This window comes from Nipponia nippon, unplaced genomic scaffold, assembly GCF_047370975.1.
Source record: "Nipponia nippon isolate SJK-2023a ecotype South Korea unplaced genomic scaffold, ASM4737097v1 scaffold_4, whole genome shotgun sequence".
In the NCBI taxonomy this organism is placed as follows: domain Eukaryota; kingdom Metazoa; phylum Chordata; class Aves; order Pelecaniformes; family Threskiornithidae; genus Nipponia; species Nipponia nippon.
The window spans coordinates 67164104-67181162 of record NW_028262358.1 but is presented as its reverse complement, the minus strand read 5'-3'; the positions used below and the strand labels follow the sequence as shown (position 1 = coordinate 67181162).

General features: G+C 41.4%; 1 protein-coding gene across 1 annotated transcript; it reads left to right on the top strand.

Annotated features, from left to right (window-relative positions):
* Positions 1-2096: 2096 nt before the first annotated feature.
* On the top strand, positions 2097-16668 carry CUNH6orf58 (chromosome unknown C6orf58 homolog). Its single transcript, XM_009460835.2, has 6 exons — positions 2097-2418; positions 7561-7647; positions 11777-11961; positions 13127-13260; positions 13710-13948; positions 16481-16668. Exons 1-6 carry the CDS (start codon positions 2097-2099, stop codon positions 16666-16668), a joined length of 1155 nt encoding a protein of 384 aa, XP_009459110.2.
* The last annotated feature ends 391 nt before the right edge of the window (positions 16669-17059 follow it).

Sequence of the window (17059 nt, the reverse complement as noted above, 5' to 3'; positions counted from 1 at the left end):
CAGCAGAGTCTGTCTAGTAGGCGTATTCTTGTTTTACATTATTTACCATTTAGTGTATAGCACAGACCTTTTTTATCAAATAGCTCAAAATTTGACATAAGGCAAGCATTATGTCATTAATTTATCTTAATTATTTATTGTAAGTCTTTTGAGAAAGTATGTTTTTGCATCCAGACTAGTAATTCATATTTGTGTGCCTGCCAGTTTAGACTCCCAAACAGGACACTTCTTTCAGTGATGGTAAAAATAACTCTCACTCCTTCATGTTTCCAACTAAAATTTCTGCCCTAGTGCTATTGTGACCTTTGTGCCTTTTATGTCATAGAATCACAGGTTTCCTCCATGTATCTTGTGCCCTAGCTAATGCCTTTCAGGATCCTTGCTTTTCAGGTGAGCCTCACTGCCCATTACCTCAATTAGAGCCTAATATATATATATAAAAACAACACAGTTCTTGACATTTATCCTCAGCATTATTTTGTAGAATGTCATCTTTCAAGAAAAAACAAATACCTTTGAAAACATTTCTGAAACTATTATGTGAAAGTAGGTAAAAACAATATTGATTTTATTTAATCTGGAAGTCTTTTTCTATGTCTAAAGCTAAACCTGTAATTTCAACTCCCTCTACAGTCAGTCAAGAGCAATACATCTCTCAGTGGTATATTTTAAACGAGCTACATTCTGGACATACCTGATCCTCTGCTTTGGCTATCGAGGGAATCTACATAGCTAGGTTAATGTTTAAATGTCCACAGTTGGGTTAGATAAATCCCATCCATAGAAACTTAATGAAAGAACAACTTGGTTATTTGAAACCTCTGTCAGGCAGCATGATTAGGAAAAGTGTTCTCAGATCTGTGCTAATCTGTATTGAACACTGATTGTTTTTCAAAAGTCTTTGGGTTTCTTTCTCAGTAGTGGAGCCGAAAATAAAAAGTGACCATTGAAAAATTATGCTATTTACTAAAAAGTCTCCTTAATAAATAGAGAAGATGGAAAATTTTTGAATTGAACTGATACATTTCTTTTAAATTTACTGTCGAAAGTTTGCAGCCAGTTTTGACTTGCTCGCATCCAGGGTTTAAGGTACTTTAAACACACGAAGCCCAACCAAAACTCACAGAATTAATTCAAAGAAATTAGGCATTTGCAATTTTTCTCATGTGAAAGAAAGGCTACAGAGATAAGAAATTAAGTGTTTGTTTGCTGAGTGCTCTTTTGTAACCATTGCTTATCTGAGAAAAAGCAGCTGGAGATTATAAAGTCCTAGAAGTAGGTGAGGTGAACGTAGCTGGACAGTTCCATTTTTGTTGGAGTGTAACTTAGTCAGCCACTGATTTTATCAGTGGATGGGTGGCCTTTGTATTCCCTTTGGAGTCTACAAGATCATGGAGGTTTAGTAGGAGACTTTAGATCTTTATAATAACCATTTCCACACAAGACAAACAAACAAACACTAAACATACAGCTATCCAGGTGCTGTGCGACATGCAACCAGGCTGATTTGGCTGCCTTCAATGCTTTTAGGATCTGAATGCTGCAGGCAGTTGTCCCAAGGCCAAAAGACTAAGGTGCCAACAGCAGCACCTGCCTTATGTTACTGCTACTCCTTGGTCGGCGCCTGGAGCCCTCCTCAGAGCACCTCAGCTCTAACCTAACCCTGCCTGTGCCTGTTTTGGGGTGAGCTCTGTGGCATTGCTGTCCCTTCTTTACCTGAAGGAATTAGTCAGGGAAGGAGAAGGTGACAGCTAGTAAGAAACACGGGGACAAAAAGGTTGATAACGCAACTATACAATCAGTACTGTAGCACCTCAGCTTTTTGGGAGGGTGGGTATATGCCACGGGCAGCACAGATTTGGACATTTTCTGGTCTTACTGAACCCTCTTAAACATCTGCTGCTGCTCCCCAGATGCCATGGGGAGGACAGAGCATTACTCACAGCTTGCTAATCTGGCAACTCCATGTCAAGGTCACAGGAAAGAAGGAAGGGAGATGGAAACCTCTGCATCTGACTCACCCTTTTTTGCCCAACCCTCACCTTTCCTTGATAAAAGCCCTGCAGCTACAAACACCTGGGTCACAAACCTTCACAATGCAGCCCTACTTTGGCATACATGCTCTTCTTATAGTGACTGTTACCCTGAGTCCAGTGATTGCCACAGCACAAAGTGAAAAAGATGCCACTGGAGAAGATGTCTATCCCCCTCTGTGGGACCTTGCCCCTGAAAACCTGCTGGATTTCCTAGTAAAGGATAACAAAAGTGTCATCAATGCTTGGAACTATCAAGAACGACTGGGAGTGTACAAGAACTTGCTAAATTCTTCAGCCAAATATTTTACTGCCTTTGGATCCCAAAATTTTGGCAATATTCTCTGGGGATTACCGTTGCAGCATGGGTGGCAATTTCGTACAGGTATGAGTTATGTCCTTAAGCTACTGGAACAGCTAAGTGTTTACCAGACCCACTTTGGATCATCCTTTCCAAGGTTTCTGCATCGCAAGCCCCGTATAGCCTCAGACAGTGTAAATTTTGACATACCAAGCTAAGCTGCCGTTTTGAAAGAGAAATCCTGAATGACGGGAACACCCTTGCCTTGTTGAGCAATAGCTGTTAAACTTCCTAATAGGAAAAGGTATTGCTAAACACGGGACTGGTCAGAATCTAGAAGATCTGTGGTTTAGATGGGTAATATTTCAGTTAGCTGAAAATCTTTGAAAAGATATTCTCAGTTGTTCCAATTTACAGTAGGTATATTTTAAGTCCTGCACTCTGCAGTGCGGTTCTTAAATCATTAACTGATAGGGGTTTTTGGGTTGTTAATGTTATGATCTTTTATCAGTGGTTTGAGTTTCATTTCTAATACAGATAATTGAAAGTCCACCTCTCCATCTGAGAATTTGTTACCATTTGCCATTTTTGATCAGTTTAGTAGTAGCCTCATTATTTTCTAAATATGTTCTTTACAAAATTAAGGTTTGTTCTGTTTGTTGGGTTTTTTTGTTTGGTTGGTTGGTTTTGTTTTATTTTTTAAATTATGTCCAAATTCTAATAGCTCATCGCCCAAAAGCTGGTTGTTATCTGGGGTGGTCATTCTTGTTTGCTTATTGGCCATGCCAGGGAATCGGACACAGAAACACATGTGAAAGGCCCTTTGAGGCTAAGGCTGCAGTATCTTATCGAGGGCTTTATCAGAGAACGTGTTCTCCCACACGCTGCCTCACACACAGCTTGCAGTGAAGCTTTCTGTTCAAAGCTGGAGTTGACTTGCCTTGTTCTACCAACTGGGAGAGGTGGGAAGATAGGAATAAAAGTCAATGATGTTTTCAGGAACTTGTGCCTGCTGGTAACCAGGTGTAAGCAAATGCTTCTGTCTGCCTGTTATTTTCTTTATTGGTTGCAATCTGTAGTTTTGTGAGGTGGTGGTTTGGCTGAAGTTGTATGTTTGGAAGAAGCAGAGGCGCTGCAGCTGGTGCTGAAGGAAGGCTGTCAGCATTTAGTCACACCTAATGGAAAATTAACTGCTAAGTCAAAATGAGGAAAAGGAGGAAAAGGAGGTAGAGTAAGCAAAATCCAAGCAGGCAACTAGCTGGCCACCAGAGAGCAGCAAGAAGAATTTGGCTGGAGTTTAGGCAAGCTTTTTCCTCTTTCCCTTCTTTGACCATCCCCATGTGCCAAAAGACAAGCCAGTGGGGAAGAAGACCGGCCTGGCTGAACAGAGAGCTTTGGCTGGAACTCAGGAATAAAAGGAGAGTTTACGACCTTTGTAAGGAGGGGAAGGCAACTCAGGAGGACTACAAGTATGTTGTGAGGTTGTGCAGGAAGAAAAATAGAAGGGCCAAAGCCCAGCTAGAACTTAATCTGGCTACTGCTGTAGAAGACAACAAAAAATGTTTCTATAAATGCATTAGCAACAAAAGGAGGGCTAAGGAGAATCTCCATCCTTTATTGGATGTGGGGGGAAACATAGTGACAGAGGACAAGGAAAAAGACTGAGGTACTTAATGTCTTCTTTCCCTCAGTCTGTAATAGTCAGACCAGTTGTTCTTGGGGTGCCCAGCCCCCTGAGCTGGAAGACAGGGATGGAGAGCAGAATGAAGCCCCCATAATCCAAGGGGAAATGGTTAGCGACCTGCTACATGACGTAGACACACACAAGTCTATGGGGCCAGACGGGATTCACCCAAGGGTACTGAGGGAGCTGGCAGAAGTGCTCACCAGGCCACTTCAAATCACCTGGCAGCAGCCCTGGCTAAATGGGGAGACCCCAGTCGCCTACGGGTTAGCAAATGTGACCCATCTACAAGAAGGGCTGGAAGGAGGATCCAGGAAACTATAGGCCTGTCAGCTTGACCTCAGTGCTGGGAAAGGTTATGAAGCAGATCATCCTGAGTGTCATCATGCGGCACGTACAGGACAACAGGTGATCAGGCCCAGTCAGCATGGGTTTATGAAAGGCAGGTCCTGCTTGACTAACCGGATCTCCTTCTATGACAAGGTGACCCGCTTAGTGGATGAGGAAAAGGCTGTGGATGTTGTCTACCTGGACTGTAGTAAAGTCTTTGACACTGTTTCCCACAGCATTCTCCTGGAGAACCTGTCTGCTCATGGCTTGGACAAGTGTACTCTTCACTGGGTAAAAAACTGGCTGGATGGCCAGGCCCAAAGACTTGTGGTGAATGGAGTTAAATCCAGGTGGCGGCCAGTCACAAGTGGTGTTCCCCAGGGCTCAGTACTGGGGCCAGTTCTGTTTAATATCTTTATCAATGATCTGGACAAGGGGATCGAGTGTACCCTCAGTAAGTTTGCAGACGACACCAAGTTGGGTGGGAGTGTTGATCTGCTGGAGGGCAGGAAGGCTCTACAGAGGGATCTGGACAGGCTGGATCGATGGGCTGAGGCCAACGGTATGAGGTTCAACAAGGCCAAGTGCTAGGTCCTGCATTTGGGTCACAACAACCCCTTGCAATGCTACAGGCTTGGGGAAGCGTGGCTGGAATCATAGAATCATAGAATCCTTAAGGTTGGAAAAGACCCTGAAGATCATCGAGTCCAACTGTTAACCTATCACTGCCAAAGCTGCCTAGTGGAGAAGGACCTGGGGGTGTTGGTTGACAGCCAGCTGAATATGAGCTGGCAGCGTGCCCAGGTGGCCAAGAAGGCCAATAGCATCCTGGCTTGTATCAGGAACAGTGTGGCCAGCAGGACTAGGGAAGTGATTGTCCCCCTGTACTTGACACTGGTGAGGCCACACCTCAAATGCTGTGTTCAGTTTTGGGTCCCTCACTACAAAAAAGACATTGAGGTGCTGGAGCGTGTCCAAAGAAGGGCAACGAAGCTGGTGAAGGGTCTAGAGCACAAGTCTTACAAAAAGCGGCTGAAGGAAGTGGGATTGTTTAGCCTGGAGGAAAGGAGGCTCAGGGGAGACCTTATTGCTCTCCACAACTACCTGAAAGGAGGTTGTAGCGAGGTGGGGGTCGGTCTCTTCTCCCAAGTAACAAGTGATAGGACAAGAGGAAATGGCCTCAAGTTGCACGAGGGGAGGTTTAGATTGGATATTATGAATAATTTCTTCACTGAAAGGGTAGTCAGGCATTGGAACAAGCTGCCCAGGGAAGCGGTGGAGTCTCCATCCCTGGAGGTATTTAAAAGACATGTAGATGTGGTGCTTAGGGACATGATCTAGTGGTGGACTTGGCAGCGCTAGGTTAAGGTTGGACTTGATGATCTTAAAAGTCTTTTCTAACCTAAACAATTCTATGATTCCATGATTCTATGAAAGTTTTTAATGACATTTTACAAAATAGGAATGAAAAGGGGAATTTCAAATCTGGTAAGGAAACACCTAAAGGAGAGTTTAGTGACAAGTGTTGCTAAGGGAAGTTTACAGCTAAATGGAGGATATGCTCAGAGTTCTTCAATTATCATTCTTGAGAACAACTGTATTTAGCTTTTTCATTAACAGCCTTGCCACAAAAAATAGCAGAGAAACCTTGCTGATGAGGTTGCACATATTTGCTAAAGACATACAGCTGGGAGGCACTCTCAATACAGAGAAAGACTGGGATAGCTTGGGTAGACCTGAAGACTGACATAACAATCATGTTAAGCACAGGGAATAGGAGGGAGACAAGAGGACAAAACCTGGAGTGTAGACCTGGAAGTAGGGTTACTGCTTCCAGCTCCAAGTAATTTATACATATCTTATAATTACCACCAATACTGCCCAGCACTCTTCATTTTCCCAAAACACCTAGGCTAACAATCTTTGGTAAATCTCATGTACAATTCTTCTCCAACATTTTGTCTTCTTTTTCTCCTTTTCCTTCACCCTTCCCATTCATCCCCTTTGCACACCAGTGAACCACTGTTGCCTATTTCTGTTGCCCTGTGTCAAAACAGAATCTTGAAAAAAAAAATTTCTGTATATTAAAAAATATCGTTTTTCTTTAAAAAAAAAATCCTGTTGAACTGCATTCCTCACCACTGCAAGTTCATGCTTTCAGTGCTCTGCTACTGAAAGATGCAGGCTTGAGCAGGCAGCATGCCCCAAACCACAAGCTCTGTCCAGTCAGCTGGAGAGGATAATTAAGATAATGTGTATGTACATGGTTCATGATCATCTCTCCTTCTCAGGCAAAAAGTATCAGAAAATTTGGTTTGGTTTTTAAAGAATGTGATGAGGTTTAGTTCTAATCTGACAGAAATGACAGTGTTGGCATTCAGCTGACTCGTCAGAGAGTAAGTGCTCTGCAGGGCAGAGTTTGGGAGCTTCTGGAATAGCTCAAGTCATTGGACCTGACCATGGTAATTTCACATCACACACTTAAAGCAGGCTTCCTGACTCACTATATGACTAATTACCACATAATGTACATGTACATTATGCTTTCAGGAATTAGGCTATTTTTCCACATCACGTGCTTAAAGTAAAATATGCCTTACATGCTGTCACAAATAATTGTGAAATGTCTTGCACGTTTGCTACAGCACAGATGCTTGAAAACCCTGCTAATGAGGTACAACAACGTTTGCATGCTTAGCTCCACAGTAAGGCCATGTTTGCATGCGTCGTTAAACTGGAAGGGATTCTGTATCACACAACCCAATTAGGTGAGACAATTACTAGCACATTTAATTTGTGTGATTCTGCTCGTTAAGCAGCTCTCCTACACTAGCAGCCCTGCATCTATTGAAAATGATGAATCAGTTATGCGTGTGTTTATGCTTGTATGTGCATGTGTATTTATATGTCCATAAAAATATCACTGTGATGTCCTACTTTCAGACAGTTCCATAAATTCTCAGAATACATTTACAGTGAGGAATAAATTGAACTGTAAAACACAATCAAATTACTATGCACAGCATGAAGTATTGACTGAGAAATTCAGCTACTCGAGGAACAATAGTTTATGAAGCAAAACAACAGTAATCGTTCTGCTTCTCTGAGCAAAATTCTTCATGCTTTACTCCTATATATTTTTTTCACCTCAGTGGGATTTCTTGTGTGAAAAAGACTGACAAGTATTTGGTGTATTATCTCATTTGATTCAGGCAGATTAGCAGATCCTTCCAGTGTGACTTCCTGTGGTGATGAAGATGGAGACCTCCTGTGCATATCTGTAAGAAGCTGGTGGTCCTGTAAGTATATGCTATTACACTGTTCTTCTCTGAAATATGGTTAGTGTCCTAGAAGGCAATTTAGAATCTTTCTTCCCCTTAAACTTCTGTATTACAAAGTAATTCCAGTGCTATATGATTCTCCATCAAAAACTTGCAGCAAGACACCTAAGTGTGAGTGAGTAAATGAAAGCTAATTGACTTTGATAACTTATTTGAGGAAGGAAAAAAATGCAAATTTGCAGCCTTAACAATGTTTAGATGCATGCAAATGCATGCAAAAACATGTGAGAAACACCATGATGGGTATCTATATTGGTGGACATTTGTAGAAATTACAGTTTTCAATTACTCCAGAGCAGATTTGTTCTGTTTAGATGCTAGTACTTCAAACTAAAACTTTGCGTGAGAATGTCAAGCAGAATCTTTGTGGTTCTTGCATCGCTCTCAGTAATACAAATCTGACAGGACTTTTCTGCCTTCAGTTGCACCTCCACAACTTCACTGTGGTCAGTAGAATGAAATAAAGGGAGACTTTGTGCCCACAATATCCAAATAACTTCATTACCTTCATCGCACTGACAACATTTATCCAGCAGGCTTTTAAGTACCGAGCTGAAACTCAGTTAATACTTTGACCTGGTGTACATGAGCTATCAGACAATTTCTGTTCTCTTTAATATTGGCTTTGGAGTTCTAGTAGGCTGAAATTCTGTTTGTTTTTTTTTTGTTTTGTTTTGTTTTGTTTTTCTCATTATTCCGATAAGTAGCAACAAACTGAAGACAGAGAGAAGTGTAAAGGTCTGAATTTCCAATGTCAGTGCCACTGGCATTTTCAGTGTTTTCCTCAATATCTCTAAAAATACACATCCAGATAATTCAGTCTTCCCAAAAATGGAAATGTCCAAAGTTCCTGGATACTTTTAATAATTCAGGCCATTCATATGTTGCCCTGTTGAACTGGAGGGATCAAGTTAAAATGTGGTTTCTCTTAGCCTGAGAGAAACAAGAATTTCATTTGTAGAAATGTATATCATAGATGTAACAGGAGAATGGGTCTATCCACTACACCTAAGCAAATATGCATTGCAGGAAGCAGTGTCATCTCAATGATGGTGGCATCAAATTTGGAACCACCTTTGCACTAGGCAGTGCAGAGAAAAGGCAAAGTGACAAACTCTACTGAAGGACCAACTGTGAGCTAACTCAGCCATATGTGCTGTTGGCATCACTCCTTGTAGATGTGGCAGGGCACCTTATCTTCTTGTGGGACATAAGGGCAGGTCCACTGCTGGGATCATGGGAGAAATAATAGTGTGTGAGACAGGATACTATAACCAGATTTTTACATAGAAAGGAAAATAACGTTGTATCCATTTCTAGCTAAGAGCTTTGCAGAAGAGGAAAGGAAGTGATCTGGAATGCCACATGCAACTTAAGGGTATCCATTTGTTGTTGCACAGGGCAGCCCAAGGAATAACACTTGTAGCATCAATAGAGAAAGCACCGATATTACAATGCTCACTGTCTCAAGTGCAAGAGCATGTGTAGCCTGTTTCCCTCTGGTATTTTTACAGTCAGTGTCTATATGGAAATAGAAACCTCAAACAACAATGCATACCTAGATTTCCAGAGTTCATCTTACAAGACAAATTTTTTCTGACCCCATGAAAAAACATAAACAACAGTTAAATTTTTTTCATTTGATAAATCAAAAATATTTAATTAATTTGCCTACACCCAAACTGAGTAACATATTCCAACCAGTCCAATAGAATCCCCCAAAAGATGTTTTTGTTTCCATTATGCAAAAGCTGAATGAACATATTATTTTAAAAAACCTAAAATTTACTTTTTATCTGCTCTAGGTCAAAGTCAATATTTTTAGACTCCCATTTTTCTTCAGAAACTGGAACTCTGACTCTTTTGGAAAGTTTATCTTCTATTTTTTCAGAAAGAGAACTGACAGATAGGATGGGGGGTGGGAACAAGCCTGACCTATTGGTTACAATCACTACTTGTATCTAAAGGCAATAAAATGATTGAAATATTTTTTGGTTTTAAGGAGGTAAAAGGCCTTGTAAGTCCTCCAGTTTAAATATTCTTTCCCTTCCTAGGGAAGGGAAAGCCTCATGTTCTTTTTCCTGTAGCACATTTTCCCTCCATCACTTCTGTCCCTCACTCCCTCAGCTTCTCTGCTGTCCTGTCACAAGTCCCCTTTCCACCAAACCTGCTGGCGGACTGCAGCGAGCAGCTCTGTCTCTTCCCAGCCACATGAGCGCTTTCTTGTAGGGGCCCTTGGAATGAAGCTTCTGGCTGTAAGCCAGAAATTAAATGTGTATATCTTCAAGTGATCAAAGACATAAGCATAGAGTAAATTTAAAATGTAAATTTAGACTAAAACCAAAGCTTAGTGTGATACTCACTCCAGCTACTAAGTTCAGTTTCCCATCTCTGTGGGTGACTAGCACTAGGTCCTCTGTGGGAAGGTGTCCCATGCAGTGACAAGTAAGAAGGGCCATTGCATAGCTCTGTGCAAGCAGGAGACCTTTCTGAAACAGAAACCACCACCTTTACTTTCTCAGTGTTTGCATTCCTGCTCTTCACTTCTAAACACTGCATGTTTGCATCATACCAATTTTGTTGCCTCCAGAAAATGAATAAACTCAGCCTTGATTTACCCTGTTGCAGCAGGAACATGCAAAAAAGTCTTTCAGACTTCACAGAAACATCTCTTACGTCTTACATCTGAGGATGTAAGTGGTTTGGCTGGCCTTCAGGGCAGCCCTCTCTGGCATGAGTAGTCATACAAAGCTGGGAATGAGCTTAAACCAGAAACTCCCATTTAATACACCCCAAGATGTATGAGATGCTCCCTGCTCAAGAAGTTCAGTCCTTTTTGCCTAGAATAATATTCAGTATGGTCCTTTCCTGCATTGTCTTCTGCCCTCTGAGTCCCCCAAGCAGGTATAAATATGTAATATATGCAAGCCCATTTAAAAGACTGTAAGTACTTTCTGATGTGAAATCCAGGTTTCAACAATTCTCATGAAAATAGTGAACAAGAAGCAAGGCCCAGCTCAACAATGACTCCCAGTGTGACACTGTCTTCTCGCCACTTGGGACTTTTCCTTTGCTCTTCTGACTGGCTATACATTTCCTCCTGAATTCCCAGCCAGGCCCACATACAGGAGGTGGAACAACAGTTTCCCATGAGTAGGACAGGGATACATGGTAGGTGGTCAGGTTTTGATGACTTTGGTCCTCACTGCTGGGACTGTGTACAAAACACCTAGGCAGTCCGTGGCCCTGAGACCCAGCACAAGCAAATGACTTCTCAGCGTAACGGCTCAGGAGTACCCATCCAAGAGGGAGAACAGCTGGTCTCCAGGCTCCTTCTTCACTGAAAGTTATTAAACTTTATTTCTACAAAAAGGACACAATTAAGAGGAGAATTTAAAATCCTCCTTTCAAATGAAGAATACCAAATAGCCCTATGGGCACTCTCACTGGAGACATGGTCTGGCACAGGTGAGAACTGAACCTGTTTTTCCTACGTGCTGGGTCTGACTGCTCCAGCTTATGGATCAGACCAAAGGAAACCATTATCCTAAAATAAATCTAAAACAAACTGAGGTAATTTTCAAGAAGTTTTCAGTGAGCAAAATATTTTTTAAAAGCAAAGCTCGTATTTTCCAGTAAAATATCATTAGTATTTGCCTTTTTCTTTCTTATACCTAGCATGCATAGAAGAGATTTTTAATGAAAACAATATTCATGGAGTACCACTTAGTCTTTCTCTACTTAGTTTCCAACTAATATTTGAGAGACTTTTGATGACCTGTCCATGACAACCTATAAAGATCTAACTTTTTTCAGTTGTTTGTCCTTTCCTGCAAAGTATAGCACACTGTCAGCTCATACAAGGCTATTAAAGGACAATATATAAAAGAATATTACAAATCACATCTAAATCAATACAGATATCATCATTAGTGCATTTCGGTACATACGTCCCACTGCTGAACACAGTTGTATCAGTGGCAATTTGAAACGGTTGCATTTGGTATGGGAGAGTTTTCATTTTTCTGTGCAGGAATTTTTCATTTGCATGTAGTTAACACATTCACCTTTTAAATGATTGTTTCAGGTATGAACTACTACCTGGCTGTCATACCCTTTCTGGGGGCAGTGGAGGCTGGCCTCTTTGGGCAGCTGCAGTACGAGATAGAAATATTGCCACCAGAGGAGCGAAGAGCTGATTTCTGTTACAGTGTTGCTGACTGCCGGTCTCGCATTCCCAAGCTCATGGATAAGTGGAAGGCCTATTTTGAAGTAAATAATTTTACTTTTTTTAATATTTTGTAGGAAATGATATCAGGATATTACTTTTTAAAAATATTATTACTGTTATTTGTAAGACTCAGAGAGCTTGGTTTGCTTTCAATAACAGCTTGATATAAAAGTAACAAGCAAAAAAAATGAAAAACATGACATAAAGTGAGTCAGAGTTAAGAAGGCCAGGATTTTTACAGGTTATGGATTTTTTCCCTTACTTTAAGATAATTCTGTATTTTGGAGTCTGTCCCAAGAGACTGTTTTGTTAATAGCTATATTTGTATTCTTGCTATACTGCTTATGTTAGCAATGCAAAATAAGCATGTGAGATAGAATGTTACCCTTGAGAAATGGCCTTGTGTTGGTTTTATAGGGTTCATTTATTCCTTTGAACATCTGAGAAACTGAAAATGCTGAAAATTCATTCAGAAGGACACTTGCTTATGCAAGTAGATATTCTCTTTCCTCCTCATTCATCTGTTCCCTAATCCCAAAGATGACAGTATTTTTATAGATAGGCTTCTATATTCAACATTTTTGTTGGTAGTCAAATAATGGATAATGATCAGAAAATTTAAACCGTAAGTCCCTCTTGGCAACTGTGAGTGAAGGTAGAGGTTTTAGGAGCAAGATCGGATTTGTTTTCTTAAGATTATTTTTCCTAAGCACTGTGTTTCAGAAGTTATTATAAAAGATCTGCTCCTCAAATAGCCATAATGATAACCATTAAGATTTATTTTCTTCTTTTCTGAAAATCTCCAGAAAGTTGTGGCCAAAAGAGTATAAACAGGTTTTCAAGGAATCCAATATTTCAGCACAGAAACTTCCATGGCACTCAGATACAAAAATCCACTGAATTATTGTGATAGAATACCTAGATTATGTAGGTAAAACCCTCACTCTGTTGAAATCAAAGAACTGGCAACCCCAGTTAACTTCAGTGGGGATACGTATTCACTTTATAAATCTGTGTTAATGACCTTTTTCTCCCTATGTCAGACATTATAGTTACTTACAAAGCAGCATATTCTAACTACTCAAAAGCAATCTCCCTTAGTTTGCAAACTTACTATTTTATGAGGTATGTGCGTAAGTCTGAAAAATTCATTGGTCTTAAACCACCACCCCGTTTCTCTGCCTTTTTTCCTCCCTGTTGCTGCAGTATCTGTTGTCTACAGAACACAAAGCCATGAGCCCTGCAACCTTCTCCTCCTTCAAACTGGATGATGCCCTCCATCTCATGTGGAGGGCGCACGTCGCCTCCATTGCTTACGCACTGCCCAAGTTCCAGGACAGGTATGGGGACGAGACAGGTAGCCAAGGGGGATCTTCCCACCTGCGTGCCTTTTTGGAAGGACAGTGTCTGAACAAAGTCCACATGAGCTTTCCTACTTTTAGCCTCTACTCTTTAGTCTCTGCTCTTACTTCTGCTCTCTTGGAGCATGGGATGACCAGCGAGAGACGGCTGCCCAGGTTGCAATGGGTGGGCAGGCTGTGGGCTTAACATGAGATGCTGAATCCTCTCTGGGAGCCAGGGCCTGAGTCAGGAGCCATGTCATCTGGCGAGAGGCAGTGATGCCAGGAGAAATTACGTGTAAAGTGCGGAAGGTGGCTTTAAGTCACCGTGGCACTGAGACCACTCAGGATCTTACACTGAACAAAACATCTTTGACATAAATGATAGACTAATGTGTTCTACAGTGGATTTCAATTATCTATTATATCTTTATTTTAATGTCTTTCAGCTTAAAATATCTCTCTCATCCAGAAGCAAATTTCGGTGAAGACTGGGCTAATGCTGTAGATTTCATTGCAGCCACACACTTCTCTACAGATTTACAGACCACAAACAACTTCCAGGCTTTCCTGCCCCCGAGGATGCTGGTGGAAGGGGATGTCCTCCCATCCATTAGTGACTTCAGTCCACAGCAAAATAGAGTCCTGCTTTCACTGAGAGTTCTTCACAAAGCAAATCAATTAACAGGTACGAGCCTGACATACAAATGTCCGTAATCCATGCATATTTAATATCTTATTCCCTGCTTCTACACATTTCTCCACATGAACACACTGATTTTTGATATACAATAGTATAAACACTTCCTAGAGACTAACAATAAAACGGTACAGCTAAAAATACAACCAGAAGTAAACAACACACCAGAGAGCAAATGCAGCAATGGGATACTGACGATACGCAGCGAGGAATTCACATGAGACAAATGCATCGTTTGTTGGAGCAGATGATCTTACTTTTTTTTCTCCAGTTTTCACAGGAACTTCAGAAACACGGACACTACTTTGTGTTTCACCAGTTAAATCTGAAACTGTTCAAGCTCTAAATGAAGTTATTAGATCAGTTGAGGTCATTACAAAATAATGGGCAAATGATCATGAACAACAGTTTGTGCGTCCACAAGTGTTCTGGTTTTGTTTTTTTGGTTTTGTCTCAATCTTTGGTTTAACAGAGAATATCATCTGTCCCAGCAAAACTGTATCCTTAGACAATGCCGGCTTCTTCACGTTCGCTAAAATCAGTTGTGCATCACCATCCAGCGGTGAGACACAGAATTACACCCTCTCGAGGTTTCAGTTCGTTCCTAGATATTGCTGGGTTGGATATTTTTGCTTGCCCTTTGTGAAGAAAAGCTATTTTGAACCTTTAAATGAAAACACAATATAAACATACACTGAAAAACTAATATCCAGAGCTATGGCATTGTTTTGTGAGCTGCTTCTTCTGTCTATTCATTTCAGTGAAAATTCTCTCACCAGCTGTGTTTACGGCTGAAAAAGGCCGTTTAATGAAGCTATTCAGTGTTACAAAAGAGCATCCTCACATCACACAGTGCTTCCTGCGCACCTTCCACATAGCACGAGGGGTGCTCGTAGTCTTAATAGGGACCTTAACCGCTCTGTCCCACGCCTGGTAGCCTGTGACACAGTTCAGGGTTTCTTGACTTACCTCCTGCAGGGCAGGGGGGCACAGCAAGGAAAAGCAGCACCAGCAGGGCAGCAAGGAGGGAGCCGAGCACCAGGGCAGCAGAGCAGATGAGGGCAGCACTGGAGGGAGAGAGGAGAAGAGGCATGGATGCCGAACACGGTAGAGGGAAGGAAACGGAGGGATGAAGAAGTTTCATGCAGGTGCAGCCATAATGAAATCTGTAGCTGAAATCCCTTGCAGGTCAGAGATTTCCCTGACTCTGCTTTGAAAGGATGGGCTTTGCATTCAGCTGAGAGTTAAATGCCTGCTAACTCAACCTGGTGACTCCTTTGCAGACCAGAAAAGGAGCTTTAAACTAAATTTGACTTGGGTCTGGATCCACAGCCTCAGCAGGGACCTGAAACACTAGATCTTATTGCTACAAAACTCAGATGACAAAATGTCAATACTGTTTTTGTAGAGTTAAATTCCTCAAACTTTTAAATACATCCTATGAGATGTGGAGTCCTTTTCTGGTGCTGCAAACTTCAGCTGCAGATAGAGGGTCTCAGTACCTCTTAGAATGGGACCCTGTGCAATGCAGAGTGAGATTTGATTTCTTGATTCAGAGTTTGATTACTCTTTATTTTCCTCTAGCTGCCTCTACCAGTCCTACAGAAACCTGTATTGAGAGAGTGCTGTGCTATCTCTAAGGCTTCTTGACTCACAGACAGTCAGAAGCTTTACTTTTTACGCTCTGCCCCTCACTGATATCTGAAGGCAGAACAGCAGATGCCTTGTTATTTGAGACCTTTCCTGCTGTCCTCACCTTTTCTGCCATCCTCCTATGCAAGAGGACCATTAGCTGCCTTCTCCTCTTAACTCCTCATCTCCCTTGTACAATACTGTGCAAATTCAGTTCTTCGCTGTTGCTAGTTTTATACAAAAGCAGGTTTTGCAGGAGAATAAACTCGCCTTCGTTTTCTAGTAGACTTTTTTTACCTTCAGATTTCCTCTGTGGACCCTTTATTCACCATAAAGTTCGGCACTGAGAGGACTGGGGAGCAGGCAATGACTATCCTGCAAACTGGTGCTAATGCTAGACTGTTCAGGCACGCTTCCTAGAGAGCTGCTGCTCATTGCCTGGATGAAAGTATTAGGATAATTTGCTTCTTTAACTTGAGCCCTTAGCTGGCAGAAGTGCAAATTCTTGGTTGATTTAGAGTAAAAACAAAGACGTACATGATTATAACTACCAGGCTACTGCTTCATAAGCCATAAAGCTATGTGCAATTGCAGAACAAGACCTTAACAAGCATCTTCAATCATTTTGACTTGTAACACTGGTGACAAGGGAACAAGCCCAGTTGCCTATCAATACAAAGGATCCTGAGATGAATGAATGGCCTGTGTCTCCCTACACAGTTGTAGGCAATTATTACCCCATCAGCACGCTCCAGCTTTGTCTACATTTCACTGTGCACAGGAGAGTGGTGGGTGTTTGTTGCCAGACGTGCGCTTCATCCCTTGCGTGCCGCAAGCTGCCTGTGCTCCATGTTAATTTGACAATGTCATGTTGTGTTTCTTTCCAAGGAGGATTGCTGCTGAAGCTCTGGCAAAAGGCTATGTCTACTGAAGCAGGAAGAAAAATAGGACAAAAACTGATTGAAGACTTGGCTTCAAGCCAGAAGTTTGACCCAGTGGGAATATATAATGATTTGAAAGAAGTGGATTTGACAGCACCTAGTTTCTTGAGAAAAAGCAGTTCCAACATTGATTGATTTAATCTTTTAGCAGATATGTGTCTGGTAATCTGGCCTTGGTAATTTCTTACAGCAGGATTTCCTGAGTAGCCATGTGTGCATCTCTCTCATATTGAATCAACATTTTTATCCTTAATTTTCCTAATTAGCTCATTTGTTTAACTCATTTCCTTATAAATAAAACACCTCACAGAAAATCTTACTTCATTAGTTTTTTGGACTTTATAAATAATATATATCATTATTGGAGACAAAAATTAAATACAGGCAAATTATATTATGTTTCAGACTGTTCTTTTTCCTGTATACAGGGATCCCACCAGATATGTAATTACTCAGGTCCTTGATGGTCTAACAGATGATCATCCGAAACTTTTCTTTGAAGTTCTGATCCAAAACCAATGCCTCA

Bases quoted from the DNA above. Each gene is read 5' to 3' on its own strand.
- CUNH6orf58 (XM_009460835.2), top strand. From the start codon at position 2,097: ATGCAGCCCTACTTTGGCATACATGCTCTTCTTATAGTGACTGTTACC. The intron at 2,419-7,560 runs GTATGAGTTATG...CATTTGATTCAG, and splicing joins TGGGTGGCAATTTCGTACAG to GCAGATTAGCAGATCCTTCC. The intron at 7,648-11,776 runs GTAAGTATATGC...TGATTGTTTCAG, and splicing joins TGTAAGAAGCTGGTGGTCCT to GTATGAACTACTACCTGGCT.